At 43.2% G+C, this 16,704-nt stretch overlaps 1 protein-coding gene across 2 annotated transcripts in view; it reads right to left on the bottom strand.

Annotated features, from left to right (window-relative positions):
- Nucleotides 1-7,177: 7,177 nt before the first annotated feature.
- Nucleotides 7,178-16,704, bottom strand: part of ccdc88b (coiled-coil domain containing 88B) — a 35,484-nt gene continuing 25,957 nt past the window's right edge. Inside the window, exons 24-28 of one of the 2 annotated variants that reach the window (XM_076046356.1) lie at nt 16,110-16,255; nt 12,138-12,245; nt 9,805-9,962; nt 7,924-8,256; nt 7,178-7,384 (exon numbers count right to left, since the gene is read on the bottom strand). In XM_076046356.1, the coding sequence (XP_075902471.1) occupies nt 7,377-7,384; nt 7,924-8,256; nt 9,805-9,962; nt 12,138-12,245; nt 16,110-16,255 (753 nt within the window). In that variant the 3' untranslated portion in view covers nt 7,178-7,376. Of the gene's footprint in view, nt 7,385-7,464; nt 7,649-7,923; nt 8,257-9,804; nt 9,963-12,137; nt 12,246-16,109; nt 16,256-16,704 lie in introns of those variants that run through there. The other variant, XM_076046357.1, reaches the window with a different exon arrangement.

The raw sequence follows: 16,704 nt of genomic DNA, 5'->3' as shown, positions 1-16,704 counted from the left end.
GGGAAAAGCAGAGGAGACAAACGCTCACCGCTTCATACAGTAAACATCGAAATTCCGTCCGTTTCTCGTAGAGAGACCTTCATCACCGGCTCTGAATTATGGCTGATTAGACACCGTCCCCTTTTAGTTAGGCCTAATTTAATCTCCTCATTAATAATGAATTAATGCTCCTTTTACTGATGCCTGATACAAATAGATGAGCCTGTACCTTTTCAGGCAGAGTTCTGTCTTCGTGTGAGGTTCTTGTCACTTTGGTTTGAGTTAGTTGCAACAACACTGGGTCATGTGACATCCATGCTATTGAGAAATGACGCTAAAACTTAATGCATAAGCAAAAAAAGGTAATTAATTCTTGATTAGCACAAGCACCAGTCGTTGGAATAATTTCTTGTGACATTTGGTGATTATTTAACAGCACACATATGTGAAACACAGGAAACACTCCCACTCTTCTCTCTGTAGTGTGTCTGTGTGTGTGTGCGTCTACGTGTACGTGTTGCAGGGCGTTAATTGTGTGCATGTTCCATCTTGTAACCGTGTGTATTTTTATGTTCTTGGTCACATAATTATGTTGTTCGTGCAACATGTTCTCATTATTCCTGTTGCCTAGTTATTTGCCGCCTGTCAGCAATGGGCACACGTTGTATCCGTCACTGGTAATGGAAGGTTCTGCGTATTAATATAATTGGTTCTGTAGACTCAATCTAAAATGGAAAAGTAGTGTTTCACATTTTCAAGTTCAACATGCTGTTTTGCTTTTTTTCACTCTTCCGACACATATTGAGTTTAGTGAAACAGAATAAACTGGACATCTGTGTTTTTGCTGAGGTGTTACATTAGCTTTGCGCAGAACTCTGTGTTGTGAGCTTTTGGATTCTGTTTGATTTTTATTTATTAAGTGCGTGAAAGAATAATAATATGATTTGTTTAAAATATTGGTATTTGTGTTCATGCAAATATTTAGTATATGTAATAATACATTTATGTTTCCAGGGTGTCCCAAAGATGTACATAATTTTAAAAGCAATTATATTGAAACCTACTAAGTCTAGCTTAATGACTTAGTAGTATATTTATATGTATGTGCATATATATGTAGCAGTGTGTATAAATTAAATATTGACTCATACACTGCACGAGGAACATGGATTTGAAAACTGAAAGCAGAGAGAGACAGAGAGAATGTAGTTACTGAGTGCATCAAATTAAAGGCTCCGGTGATTTGCTCTTTTCTCCTGGGTAGTTGTTGTCAGTTCAAAAGACACCATGGGAATTGCAATGAGGGACAGGGAAACTGTTAAATTGGTCCTATGCAAAGCTTTTCATTGTGCTGGTCTCAGGTAAATTCAAAGGAAGCTAAATGTTGATGGAATCCAACTCTCTTTTTGGAACCACTTCAGGGAACCTTCTTAGCTCCGGGCGCTGTTTATGGATGAGAGCGGATAGGTGCAATTTAAGTGTGTGTGCGTGCGTGTTTGTGCGTGTGTGTGTGTGTGTGTGTGTGTGTGTGTGTGTGTGTGTGTGTGTGTGTGTGTGTGTGTGTGTGTGTGTGTGTGTGTGTTCAAGGTATTTATCTTGTAAGAAAATTGTGAGTCAACAGCAAAAACTGGCAGGGAAACAGAAGGCCGGCACTCACAACGGATGAGGATCCAACATTTTAGAGGATGGGTGATGTGTATGGATGAGGCCATGATGGAAAGAGGGTGTGGGGGGGTTGATGATGTTTACCGATGGGGTGAGGGGCACGTGCGTGTGCATGTGCGTGTGCGCGCGCGCGCGTGTGTGTGTTTAGGGGTGAGGCTAGTAAACTACTTGTGAAATGAAAATGGCTCTTTAGCAGAATCCAGGACACTTGGGCGCTGCACTGGATCAATGTTTCTGATTTACTGTCTGAAAGCCTGTCACGGCGCGGTGGGGGTGAGGGTGTCAGAGGAAAGCAGGGGGGAGTCGGGGGAGTGAGAAGTTAGAGCGCGCGAGCGGAGGAGTCCTTTTAAAGGAAGGAGAAAGAGGAGATGAAGACGGGTGAGGGTGCGGAGGAGGGGGAGAGAAATTGTCCGTCAGAGTGACAGCGCGAGGAGGTCGGGTCGGTGGGATTGCTCCTCAAGTCTGAGATACAAAATCAATCTGTCAAGACGGAGGAGAAGAGTGGCCTTGTTTCTTTCGTACATGGGGAATTGGTGCGACCGTTTTGGGTGGAATCGATGGAGGGACACATGGCACTTCTTAAATCCTTGCTATTGTGCAGAGACCGGCCGTATTGACAAATAAGATTTTAGCCCGAGGGAAAACAAACCCCAACACGGCTTCAAGAAGTCTGTTTTCCTCTGATGGGATTAGGTTCTGTAGCGTGTTCTGAAATGAATGGAAATAAGATGAAAAACTGTTTCCGAGTACGACGTCAGTGGTTCCACTTGGTTTGAGACACTTTCAATCGACACTGCATTCCAGAAGAGGTTTGGTAGTTATTGGTTTAACTGACATGTTTCTCTGGTGAAGAACCCATTACAAGCCAGAGGAGGCGGGACCTGAAAAGTGATTGGACAAACCTCCTGTCAGTCACACTGAAGCTAAACTCTGACCAACCCCACAGTACAATGACATTACCTTGTTTCCCTCTTGAAAAACTACCATGGCTATTTTTCATTTTCTTCCGTAATCTGAAAACAACATCTAAGTCAGACAAAACTGCAGCAGCATCCAGTGGCTAATCTCTTTTAGCAGTAGCAAGGCTTGCAGCCTCTTCCTGTGTTTTTCCTTCCTTGACTTTTCCTGTGGTCATTGAATCAAAGCTGGCAGCCGTTGCGTTCCTCAACTGAAAATGCTTACGTTGAAGCCGAAACTGCTTTCTGCCGGAAGTCGCCAAGACGGATGAGTGAGCTTGTTTTTCTTTTAGCTGACAGTTATGCTCCCATATTTCAGGGACGTCTGAGCAACACTGCTCTTTATTGTGGCGTGACGACTTTGAGCCGGAACAAATTGTCTCCCACAGTGATTAACTCGTGCTGTTTACGCCGCACCAGTGACGTCAGACAGGTGCTTTTCATGTGTGGGCGTCGTTAAAAGCGCACAAATACAGACGGCACTCGTCCGGCTGAACATCCCAATGGGAAGTTTTACCCCCCCACCACACCCCAACCCCCACGTCATACTCTCCAGAGTCTGTATTTTTTTTTATTTTGAGTGTTTAATGTATTAAACGGGAGGGCCGGGGTAATGAATTATAATCTTTAATGCAGAGACCGATCGATACCTCCGAGAGGATAAATCAGCTTTTACTGAGAGCGTCAAAGCCCCATAATACACCAGGAGAGATGGAGAAAGTGAGCGTGGGAGGAGGGCGGGGGGGAGGGAGGGAGGAAAAGGGGCAGCAGGGACAAACAGTTTGGAGAGGAGGACCTGGGACAGGGGGAGGAGGAGGATCATAATGATGATATGAAGGGGGGGGGGGGGTTGAATAAAAAAAAGGATGATGGAAGCCGAGGGGGGAGTCGTGCCTCCCCTTTGGGCTCACCTCATCGAGTAAAAGCCTGCTGAAAGCTCGCAGATTTTGACAGTTTTGTGAGGAGGCGAGGTTGCAGGGTCATCCAGTGTGTGTGTGTGTGCGTGCGCACATGTACTCTCCGCTCACTTGTTATTCCCCCACCGAGTTGTATTGTGTTTTACTTCAATGATCCCCCTCTTGGTTTTACTTTCAGCCCGAAGCAGAAATATAATTAATTGAATTACGCCTCCACTCCTTGATCAAAGATCACCTTCTGCTCTCTGGTCGGACCCAGCGGGCGGGGAGATGGAGGAGGGCGGGGGTGGGGGATCCGGGGGGAGGGGGCTCCACCAGACAAAATGCTCAACAACAATCTGTGAAATACAACTTTTTTTTTTCTTGGTTTTTCTTTTTTTTTCTTAATGGCTCAAAGGTCTGCCCGGTGTGTTTGGACTCTAAATGAGCCAGACGGCCAGAACGAGCCGAGGAGGCGGAAGGGAAAATAGCAGTTTGATCTCGCCTTAAGATAATAGTTGAACAGATGCACCTCCGAGTGGAGGCCACACAAATCTTCTTTAAAGGCCCAGCATGACATGTTTAAAGGGATCTGTTGGCATGAAATAAAGTCAGTAAAAATAAATAATGTTTTGTTTTCATCCACGAATAATGAGGATTTGATAGGCACATTTCCACGTCAGCCCAGATTGTGGCTCAGCTGCGGAGATTTTAGACATGACATCACAGCTCGTGTAAAAAAAATGTAAAAAAAAAAAAAAAAAAAGACGTGAAGGAAGCGGCCGGTAAAATCAACCTTTTCTGGAATATCTTAGTCTGAAACTGTCACAATGGGCTTGCTCGGTCAAGGACCCGGGATTGAAACTTTTCGCAGAGCAGTTTGATGAGACAGCAGTCGAGACCGCTCTCTCTTTGAAAAGGAAAAATGTAATGAAAGGCAAACAACCCTGAAGAAAAAAGGAAATTAGAATTAATGTATTGAGGCGGGTCGGAGCAGGAAGACTTTCACTGCCATCAAGTTGATAGTCGCACAGATTCATCTCGGCGGGCACCATTAATGCACCTATAAGATTAAAGGGTGGGCGAGGCCCGAGAGAGGTTCTTTAGCTGCTGGAGACACTTTAAGTGAGACATTGTCACGGAGAAAAATTGGACGGCTCGTGTAGAGAATGTGGGAGTGTTTTTTGCAGGGACTTTTGATGAGACGAAGATGGAAGACATCTGTTCTGCAAAATACCAGCAAGTGTTTTTTATTTAATTAAAAAAAAAATTTGGGGCTTGGAGACCCGAGGAGAATGTCCAAAATTTCAAAAAAAAAGAAAAGGGGGCTGGTGGCGAAGCATATTGAAATGAAGCTTCAACAACTGATGTTTGCTAATAGTGTGGCCCTGCTAAGAGCCCTCAGGTGCTCAGTAATGACGCCATCAAATGGAGATGGAGCTGTGATGTCACCCAAGGCAGCCATTTATCACTTTTCTCTTGAAGGAAGGCTTTTTTTTTTTTTTAACCCAACCGTTGTTTCCGACTACGTGCTGCAGCGGCTTTTTTTATGTTTTAAGTGGACAAAGCTCTACGGTTCGCTGGGGGATTGCACGAAAAACAAAAAAAAAACAAAGAAATAAAAATCTGCAGGTCAAGCCGCTGGACTGGTTCACCCGTCTCTCATTACGGCCGTCTGGCTTTAAGATTTCCTTGATGGTGCGTGGACCTCTACGAATGGCAAAACAAACAGCGAGATGCTCTCACCGTGGGCGTAAATACAACGCCTCTCTGTGGGAAATATAACGTCTTACCCTCAACTTTTTTGAGTCGCGTTTGTGTGTGTGTGTGTGCCTGAGGGTGTGTGATAGTTGCGCCGCTCTCGCAATAAGCCTCGGACTAACTGGCAGAAGCGATATTGCGCGGCGGTTCTGGCGCAGGCTCGCCCGGGCGGCGCGGCAGTGAGAGCAGCTCCCCGCCATGCATCTTAATCCCGCAGACACATTGTTCGAGGCCGAGAGGAGAGGCCTGTTTTTGATTAATGTCGCCATGACAACTACATAATTCATGAATTGTATTAGCCATCCACTTCTCATTTGCAAATCGTAATTCAGGATGTGTGTTTGCGGAGGGCCGGCTGCGGATAGAGCCCTGTGCACACGCTCAGTGCAGGGCCCCTGATGGAAGAGCAATATGGAAGGCAAGGGGCCCTTCAGCAGCTGCAGCCTCTTCTAAAAGGGCCCTTTAGCTTAATCAACTGTTGGAAAAGACGCGAGCCGCTTCAGCCGCTTCGTTCCTCCACCATCTCTCACTGTCCGTTCAGCCACAAAGGCAATTCCACTGACTGTCAAAAATAAAACAATCCTCATGCTAACACGTCATTTTTCAGCGATTAACATATTTTATCACAAAAAACTACAATGGAAACACTTACAGATGGGGGAACGGAGATGGTCACACAGTAAGCGGTGAACGCTGACGGAAGAGGAAACACAATATTAGATCAAAAACGGCTCGAATTGAAACTGCGTGTTAAGATCTTTGAGCGAAAATAGAGGAAAGAGTTTTCTGGAAACTATGGCTTGAAAATCAAATATGACTCCCCGAGAAAGGAGGCGTCTAATGGAGAAAATAACAGCTCAATGATTGAGGCCACTTGTTGCAACAGAAAGAAAAACAAAATTCCAAAATTTGGAACATGCACCGCTGTGCTTCTGGGCAGAAGAGGCAAAGGAAAACCTCTTTGCCGCGCAGCATCGCTAAATAGAAATATTTCATAATTTATGCTTTTAACAATAATTCCAAAATATTACTTCCTGCGACTCTGCTGCGGAAACCCGAGCAGAGAAGCGGATCGTCCCCATCGGGGTGCCATGGCAGACCGCTCGCTGCGAGATGGAACGACTGGATTTGCATGAGAACCCTACGCTGGAACGGGAAGATGGTCCATATGCGAGCCAGATGGTGAGTGTTCTCCGTGTCTGTCCTGCTGCGCGCTGATCCAATCTCGTTTATGAGGGTTATCTGCAGATTTATGTGTTTACTTTGTCTTGTGCGTTAATCCGCCGCTCGCTGCGATGCCTCAAAGTGACTCCATAACTTCATATTTTCCAAAGTCCGTTGATTAAACGCTCATCTTGACTTCATCAATGTGGCATCTTTGTTAAGTAGGTTGGTGTCAGTTTAAGAGATTTATGGCTCACCTTGCTCAAGCGCTATTATATGATGCAGCGAAATAATAGGCTCTAAAACTGTCCTTAATATAACTAAAGGGCAAAGGCTAAGCAGAAAGTCCTGCTCGTAGCTAATTAACTAAGATTTACAGCAGATAGTCCTCTAAACTTTGAAAATGTACATTTGAAGACTTAGCAGGAGTGGATTTAAGTTGAAGGTTTGTCATTTTATTTTTCGAGTGCATATGTTGCAGCAGCGGCTGACAAACCGCCCAGTGCTGCCCTGCGGCTCCTCGCCACCTCCTGGACGCGAGGTCAGTGCCTGTTGCTCTCCAACCCAGGGAGATAGGATGGCCGGCAGACAGTCACATATCTGTCCTGCAGTAGTTCTGCTGCTGGCTTGTCGTTATGAGGGTTGTTGTTGTTTTTTTTTTCAACAAGTACATCTGACCCCCCCGAAGCTACTAAAGTTTTGGAGATCCAGAGTCAGCGTTTAAAGATTGAGAAGGCTGATGTGATGCAGCTCTAATAATGCTCACTCCGACTGGACTGCAACCTGTGCCAGCAGCAGCTGTTGCTGGAAGCCACAGAAGAAACAGTTGCCATGAATTACAAGGAAAACTGGGACTGGATGCTGCAAAGTCCTACTGGCATGTTAAGCAATGTATTAAATGAAAAGTGAGAACCAGATTATGGCGGCCATGGGGGCGTTTGGAGGCTTGTTCTGCTCAGCTATCTATGCCAGTGGACAAATGATCAAATGGTCGAGGTGAATCCATGGGCAGATGAATAGAAATCATGAAAAAGAAAGAAAGATTTTGTTTAAATAATTTTAATATTTGTATTAAAATACTATCAAGGCCTCGTACATATTTAAAATAGACGTATAAGAAAATCCCTGAATAGTTTGACAGTAATAATAATAAAAAAAAGTTTTAGTCGAGAGTCAGCTGGGGTTGTGTATCTGGCGGCTGCATCGTGTCGCTGCTGTGTCGACTGTCTGGAAGGCAGAAAAAAATTGAGCCTGTTATGCATCTCAAAAAACTGTTAAAAGTTTTATTTTACATTACTTAAAATCATTTTTCTTTAGGCTTGATATCCTGTGTTACCACTATACTGTCATTATGCTGAGTAAATCTTTACTAACCCTGAACAGGCGAATTTACACTTACCCTTGTTTTTCATTATGTTATTTTGTATTTTTCATTTTTTTGACATCTAAAATGATTGATGAATGACGATTCCCCCCCACCCCACCCATTTCCACCTCCTCACCTCCACATGGATCCTCCTCGATGCTGTCCTGACTGGCCAGCGGGGCGTCTGCGGTCTTGGGTGAGGTTGCTTCGCCTCTCTCCCCCTCCCAGGAGGCGGACGCAGCGCTCTGGGAGGATCGGGGTCGCAGGCGAGGCGGCGTTTTGTTGTCGCCGGGACTGAAGGACTGGGAAACCCCGGAGTTTCCTCTGGCCAAGCCGAGACCCCAACCGTGCCGGGATCCCAGCTTCCTCCGGACTCCCGAGCCGGGCCGCGAGGTCGGCGTCCCGGGAACTGAGATGTCTGGTTCCGCCTTCCTGGTGGAGGAAGGAGAGACGGGTGCGCTGCGAGGGTCTGAAACAGAAATAAATAAATTCTGGTCAGTTTTTGTCATTTTCAAATTTGCGAATCAGTATCGTTAACAGAGCATCGTGGTTTGGCGAACTATGGGGAAACATGTTTATCACATAGACAAAAAATATGTGATAAACAACATATTAAATCTGTGGTTGGCTGCTGATGACCAGGCAAGTCTGCCAGCTGCCCACTAACAAAATGTTGAGCATGTGGGAAAATAACTAGGAAAAGCTTTAAAGGCTTCATGTGTAAGATTTAGTAACATCTATTGCACATTTAAAACCATTTTAACACTAAACCGTGTTTGCATATTGACTTTCCAGGCCTGTAAGTGGATCCACACTTCATGAAAATAAAAGCATTTACTCTGAAAAAACTACTGACTAGCTACTTACTAATCTAATTCATAATCTAATTCTCACTCTTCTCATTCTTCTTTATTCTAATTCTTCTAATCTCACTTTTTCCATGACATTCTAGTTGAGCTTGTTAAATGTGGATGTTTAAAATGTAAATTGTTGTGAACAAGTAACAAAACCTCTTCCCAACAATTACAAGCTGCATGGTGCATAACAAACAATTAGCATGCACACATTATTGTTTAATTGACTTAACAACACAAACAGCAGGTTAAGTACGTGTGCTCATGCGTTGACTGCAATTCCCCTGCATCAGAACTGTGTGAACCGTCCTCCCGATAAACATGTTTTAAATGTCACCACCTTTCCGTTAGATGAAAATTTAATTTACCTTTGCCTTAATGGCCTTTATAATAAATATTGTCTAATACGCTCCTGGCCAACAGTTGCACAGAGAAGGGGGGAGATGTTTGAGGGGAGGTTTTTTTTTTATTTTATTTTTTTACAATGTGGCATTCAAAAGAATGTCTGACCATAAATACTATGAAATACATTTTTTGAAATGCTGGCGATGGTTATTCTTGCAATTTAAAATTCAATTTTGGACGATTTGAAATGCATCATTTCAGTGACATAAATCTTTTTCCTGTATGTTTGTGATCAGAGGGTTGAAGGAACAACCGAAGCTTCGACAAGACAGTCTGGATGGATAGATGGATAGATGGATAGATAGATAGATAGATAGATAGATAGATAGATAGATAGATAAATAGATAGATAGATAGATAGATCATAGGGCAGGGCTTCATTTTCAGCTTTAGAAATGTATCAAGGTCTTCCCTCCTCCGTTTTTGCCAATAAATGCATTCAGCAGTCTGTGCCCATAAAGAGTGAAGTCCCGCAAATCTTTTCCTTTCATGTCTTGCTTTCACAGAGAAAGCGTCTTCAGTCCGTGTGGTGAATTTGCAGGTTGCTATCTGAAGAGCAGAGCAACGCTGACCACACTTGGCAGTCATGAGATGATTTGTATGCATGCCTGTAGCTTCGCCTGATGGTTAGAGAATGCGAGCGTGTCTCTGTGAAAACCAGTCGGCCCTGCTTCTTTCAGTGTGTGTGTGTGTGTGTGTGTGTGTGTGTGTGTGTGTGTGTGTGCGCGAGCGCGTGCGTGCGCGTGTGTGTGTCTCACCAGGGCTGCCGGCATGTGTGTCAGATGAGAAGTCGGCGCTGTCGGCCAGGTTTTCCACGCTGCCTGCGGCAGTGAAGAGGGCACGTCCCTCCCTCCCTCCTCCCCCTCCGCGGGGCTTGATTAGCTTTTTCATCCTGTCTGCAATCCAGTTAGATTTCCTGTGAGGACATAGGGGACAGGGAGCATTTACAAAGAGGGATGAGCTGGGAGATTGTGTGTCTGCGTGTGCCATTTTCCACAAAACACTTGGTGGGTGGGGGAGGTGGGAAGGGGTGGCAACGTGGAGGCAGTCGCATTTGTTTGCAAATATTCATGGTGTGGTTTCTTTCCTGGGATGGAAATTCGGAATGAAGATAGAAGTAGGCAGGTGCAGAGGGAGGCAGGCGGTGAGCGACAGAGGGACACGTTGCTGGCTTTAAAGAGTGGCTGATGCTGTTCAGATGCCATTCACGTTCAGTATTCAGTATTTATCTGCAAATAAAATTGTTGTGTATAATGTATACATACACATGTTTGTGTACATGTACATATATGATTATTATTAATGGTAGTGGCAGTCGTAGTTGTGTTAGTATATTCATTACTTTGTCTCGTGATGGTGGTTTTACCCAATTCAAATTCTACTGGTGCATCTGCACAACAGTGAAATAAAATGAACACATTAACATTGATTTAATATTACATCGGATGAACAGACTATTAAAGTACACCAGTTGTTCTGCAATGTTCGTTCTGTCTTAAATACAGCCCTCCACTGTCACTGCCGAGGTAGTTCTCTTGGTACAAGGCGACAAAGCATTTGATTGTGTGGAATCTAAAGTTTTGTTTGCGGAACTGAGATGGTTTGGACTGGGAGTGGTGTTCATTTTGTGGATACCCCTTCTCTGTACCAGTATCCATACCAGCGACATCCAGTCAAATGTTTTCTCTCTATCACGTGGTAACTTTAACTTAGCTTTTGCCAACATATTTTAGACATTCCCCTGTGTGTGCAGGGATAATGTGGTTGAAAAACAAGTTTCGCTTTAGGCCGATGATCCATTGGTATATGTTTCCAAAACAAGGAGGTCTATTCCTGCTATCCAAGCTTTTTTAAAAAGGTATAGATCATCCTTTGGCTATAAAGCAAATGTCTCTAAGAATGCAATCCAGTTAATGAGTTAGCGCTACAACTCAAACAATCTGATACACCTTAAACATTTGGGGACAAAGATAACCAGAACAATGTCTGCTCATCGCTGATTGAAATAATCAATACGATTAAAGATAAATTTCCTTCCAAAGTTTTTGTTAAGAAAACATTCTTAGGACTGTCGACCACATAATCTTTCACTTTTTGTTCAGAATTGCTAACGCTGCACTTTAAAAATGCAAATTCAGAGGCGGGTTGTCTTTTCTTAATTTTCAATTGTACATTTGTCCTGCAGATGTTCACGAGATCTTTTGCTGTTGCATATCAACAGATCTGCTTTGGTGCAAGTTAGAAACACAGTCATGTACTACATCCTCCCTGCAGGCTCTTCTTAATTCTCTCATTCCTACCAACCCCTCTTAATTTATGCAGACCCCAGTGGTCCCTTCCACTCTGATAATTTGCTGTCAGTTCAGTTCAGTTCATTTTAAATTCACCTCTCTGTCTATCCTGTGTTAAGGAACCATTTGTTTAAACCTTTGCTCTTAGATTCACAAATTCTCCTTGGCATGACAAAGGGGTCAAATCTTTCAAAGATTTATATAAAAAATCATGTTTTCTCTAATTTTGCTGAGTTGTCAGCTCAATTTCACCTCCCATCCTCCCACGTTTTCCTGTATTTTCCAACAAACATTGAAGAATTCCTACAAATTCACTTCCCTTTCATTTCTTGGATTTACTCATTTATCCAATCTTCTGATGGGGCCTTGGAGGATGAACTCGACCTGTAATGCTTTCTATTGACCCATAATATTTCAATTTCACGTGTCTGAGTCATGTTTTCATTAATTCATTCATTTAGCAACAACAAACACATGGCAAAATGGATGAATTGCTGTGATTGGTTGACCTATTAGAAGGGTTAGGGTTACAACACTAGTTGTATATTTAATGTTCTGCTTGTTCATCTTCTATAATATTTTCACGGTTGCTTATTAACAGATTTAAAACAATTGACAAATGTAGTGAAATATTGGTTGCGTATCATTACCCCTGGTGGGTATTATTATTAGAGATCATCTGAGCAGCTTTATCGGTGTTTGAAGCTTAATGAATCAGCTAATTTAAAGATTGTGGTTTATTTCAATCATTTTTCATACTGTGTAACCAACAAACTAGTGTCCAGATGGATATACAGTACTTGGCCTTGCTGGCTGGAGGTTGCATGCTGGGCTCCAGAACTCTGTACTGGTCCATGATCTTCTCCACCAACTTCTGTTTCTCCCGACGCAGCTCGCTCAGCTTCTCTCTGCAGAGAAAACACAACGCATCGCCACAAGGTTGCTAAGCTGAAGATGAAGAGACTGAGAAGAGAATGAGCTGCAAGGTCTGCTGAACTCGTTCCCTCCATTCATTATCAGGGAAAGCAGGAGTGACTGTTTTCCTGGAAGTGCGTATTAACGTAGCGGCCCAGTCCACATGTGTAAAACCGACTACTGAGAAAAGAATCCCGCTGTGCCGATTCCACTGGCTTCTTTTTTTAAAACAAAAAAACAACTGCAGATGGTGGTTTTTCCTCGTTAGCTAATGACCGAGCTAAAGGTTCAGGGCTGGGGGAAAAAACAAAAACGTTATCAAGACTTCAACCTCGAATGGCCTTCAAAGTTAAAAAAAAAAAAAAAAAAATGCTGCACACAATGTAACGAGCTGCATGGATGGCACTCGTTTCGAGCATATATATATTTTTCACTCTAACAGGAGCCTTGCCGAACAGCTTACAGACTACCACCAGCAGAACTACCAAAACATTTAGTAGCTATAGTTTAAAACTTTCTGACTCAGTGTTTGCATGTTATCCCTGTGTTTGTGGGGAACTGCCCATTTGTCCGACAAATTGCCCATTGGGCCGACCTCCCGTTAGGGTTACGATTAGGATTCTGGTTAGATTTCAGGTTAGAGTTCGGGGAGGTTGAACCAATGGGCAGTTTGTTGGGCTAATGGGAGATCGGACCAATGCCATGCTCCCGTGTGTGATGGTTCCCTCCAAATACACATGCACTACACAGGACTTTTTTTTGGCAACTCTATGTAAATGTGATTATGGATGGTGTGGGTGATGATAAACTGGTGACTTGTCCAAGGTGTTACCTGTCCTTGACCTTAAGACAGCCAGCAGCCCCTGTGCTGTGTTAAATATAGCGCTGATAGTATCTGAATGATAATTCTGGAGAGATTGAGTTTGCAAATAGATGTAAACTGCAACTTTTTGGTAAGAGTCTAGAGTCTGGGGAAAAGTCCAGATCCAGTTCTAATACTTGGTCTTTGAGTCATTAAGGACGAGACAAACAGCTGCATGGCTTCACATCCAACTGGCTGTTTTTCCTACTTTTGACTGACAAGTGATGTTTCTCTCGTTTAATAACGTGGCCCTCAGCTCTGATTAGTTTAGTCTACTTCATTCCTCTGTTTTCCTCTGCCGGAATCTTCTTACTCCAGTATCAACAACAAACCGCAGCATCTGGCTCAGAGCGCTGTAGAATTTATTAAACAAGTTTAAAGTTTGATGAGGCACTCCTGGAGGCAACTTTAATACGTCTTGTGAAAATTTATGAGGAGGACTTTGTGAATTCACAACAACATTTTTTTTTTCTTTTTTTTTTTCTGGGGGTAAAGTGTCCTGCATCAGTTGATCAGCATCCCTCAGGAAACGGTAGGTTTTAAATCAAATTATCTGAACCGACCTGAGACTACCAATTTCTCCTCGTAAGAAAGTTTAACCTGGAGCTATATTTACAGCTGAAATGCCTTAATTCAATTCCAACGGCACATATGAAGATTCATCTTTGAGCACATGTAATATCGTATAACATGGACTAATATGCTCCACTCTAATTAAACTAATACATCTTCTTATTTCTAATTTTACATTTTCACAGAATTTCTCCAGTCCTCTTGAGGGAACAAAGGGGAAAAAAACCTTAATGAGCTCCAGTCGGGCAAAGTTATCCTGTAGTACATTTCCGCAAGCCTGTGGGCTGAGATAATAACACCCACACCTATTTCAAAGCTGACAGCATTTTTGGACTTGCATATTGGATAAGTGAATAGTCCTGATGGGCCTCATCACAGTTCACCTGGTTCAGGACTAAGATCTAGAATCTTTACTCAAAAAAGGCTAAACTGGAGGCAAAACTGAGGTTGAAGTCAAAAATACATTTTCAAAATAAAACATAAAAAAAAATACACCACTGACTCAGGACTTGTCACTTTTGGATGATGAAACGCCACCAAAGAATAAAGACCTACAGAGAACCATGGTTGTCGATTTTCTCGTCTATGTTTTTATTCTTCTACTTCTGTGTAATCAATATTGTAACAATCAACATGATGGTGGAAGATAAAATGCAAAGGTTTTATTTGATAAACAAACCCAATATGAGCTTCACTCATTGTGTCACACAAGAGCTGACAAAGATTTCTACAGTGTTGAAACTATGCAGCAAACACTTTGATTGTCTCAGGCTCGTCTCTGATCACTTGAGATGAAACACACGGTGCTCGTTTGAGGATTGAGATCAGCTGTTTCCCAGAGATTGGCAGGTGGCTGGTGAGTGATTGAGCACCGATTGATTGGCCCAATTCTCTTTCACCCAATCAGAGCGTGACAAGGGCCAGTAGTGAAGGTATAAGTAGAGGTGCAGCTGCTACACACTTCCACTCTGTCTGCCATTGGCCTGCTTTTGGGGTTTTGGTCTGTAACTGTTAAATGGTTTTTGCCTCTCCCCGCCTACTTAATTTTGGTCTTTTGTTTGAAGGAACAGTGGAGTGAGCAAATGTTAGTTCTTCCATCGTGCTTTGGGTCAAACACACAGACGTTCTTCCAATAAACCCGACAGTGTGAGCAGTCTCACCGGTCTCTATTAAAACTCGTGTTCCTCTCTGTGCAAAGTGTGGAGGTCAATATCTCACTCACTGTGGTTTTGAAGAAAGAAATTGTGTGTTCTAAAATTCTGTGGTTGGGGTTTGGTTTTCTTTTACGTTTGAAACAATCCAGGTCAAGGTCACAGTTGCGTATTGTGCCCAGTCTCCGCAAGTCAAATCTTCAGTTCGATACCTCAACTACCATTCAGACCTACTGAACACTCCTCAAACGTCACCTGTCTGTCTGACTGCAACTGCAGCTGACACACTAACAATGTTTGGAGTCTTTGATGTAGTCTGAAATATCTTTATGTGGATTAATTGCTTGAATACAGTGACATTTTAAATCCCACTGCTCACTTCTGAGAAGGGAAGTGCATCAATGACAATCATCTATGCAGCAGTATCATTATGACGGCTTCGGAGGAATGGCAGCTTTCAAACTACTTGCACATCCAGTTGTCGTGCTGTTTTGTGTCATTGTTTTTCCCTCCTGCTCCATGGGTAACGTCACCGTTTCCTGTTTTACATGTTATGGACTTGGCTTCCTGTTAGTCCTCAGTCAAATGTCACCTAATGTTGCAGCGCTTCTCTTCATCTCCGCATCATTAGTTCTGCGGCTGGCTTGGTGGTTTGTTGAAGAAAATCATGAACCCTTTATGCAAATTGGTCACGCTTCTCTCTGCCTTTCTATCTCCACATGTGTGTGTGTGTGTATATATATAAATATCTCCAAGAGTGTGTATATTTCTAACAGTTAGACAGGAGTGTTATTAGCGTGTGCATCCTGTTGAGGGTACAGTGGAGATGTTCTAATCAAGTTTTAGTGCATTTCTTGTCTTTCCAAAATTACACAGGCTGCATGTTTTTATTCATAAAACAATCATGAAGTAAAGGGTATCTTAAAAAAAAAAATTCTAAGTACCTCTCCAATGTAGTTCCCAACATTACTACTTTAAACTGATTTCAACCAATTGTGTTTTCTTCTGTTACCAGTCAATATTAAATTTAAAATTACAAGTGTTGTGGGACTGCTATTGTTAAAAAAAAAAAAACAACACAATTGTTTCCTCAGACTAATATTCACTCCTGCTTTGTTGCAAATTTGAACAATAGCGTTAAGGCGCCGTGTTGTAGGGAAATCTGATTTCCTTTTCAGTGCAATTGCATTTTCTTGGCACTAGTTTTCCTTGCAATAACACATCATTTGGAGTGTGTGTGTGTGTCTGTGTTCCTGTGTGCGGACACTCACTGGTACTCTCTCTGCTGTGAATAGTGCTGGTCTCTGCGCTCCAGGCTCTGCTCCAGTAAGGCCCGGTTCTCCTTCAGCAGGCTCTGGTTCTGGTCCGCCAGCTGACGGTTCTCCTCTTCCATGTTCCCCTTCAGCTGGGTCAGCAGCTGCACGCACGAGATCTTGGACGTCAATCTCAATACGCAATTAGGTTAGGTCACAATATATAAGATTTTATTTTTTTAATTGCGTTCACCCTGTGGCACAATTAAGCTGTCAAGCCGTGTTATTTTATCCGCATACAGTAGCACAGCATCAGAGATTTGCCTCAAAGGGCTCCGTGGTCGTCTTCTGCTTATTTATCTACATCACTGCATCACTCAACTCTGCATCCATGTCTGCACAACTTAGAGAGACTGACAGTCAATCTCCTGAAGCACAGTATCAATAGCATCCAAGATCTTCGCTGGACGACGGACACACCGTGCCTTTGAGTGTAAGCCTGCCTGATAGCATCTGTGTGTCAGCGTCTCAATAAACGGCAGGATTACGAGGTTAAATTCCGCCCAAAGCTTCACCTGGCGCACTAAGCGATGAGAAGATTAACCTCTCTGCG

Source organism: Nelusetta ayraudi, unplaced genomic scaffold (assembly GCF_046127955.1).
Source record: "Nelusetta ayraudi isolate G7.1 ecotype Tasmania unplaced genomic scaffold, CSIRO-AGI_Nayr_v1 ptg000090l, whole genome shotgun sequence".
In the NCBI taxonomy this organism is placed as follows: domain Eukaryota; kingdom Metazoa; phylum Chordata; class Actinopteri; order Tetraodontiformes; family Monacanthidae; genus Nelusetta; species Nelusetta ayraudi.
This window is presented reverse-complemented; position numbering and strand designations above follow the sequence as displayed.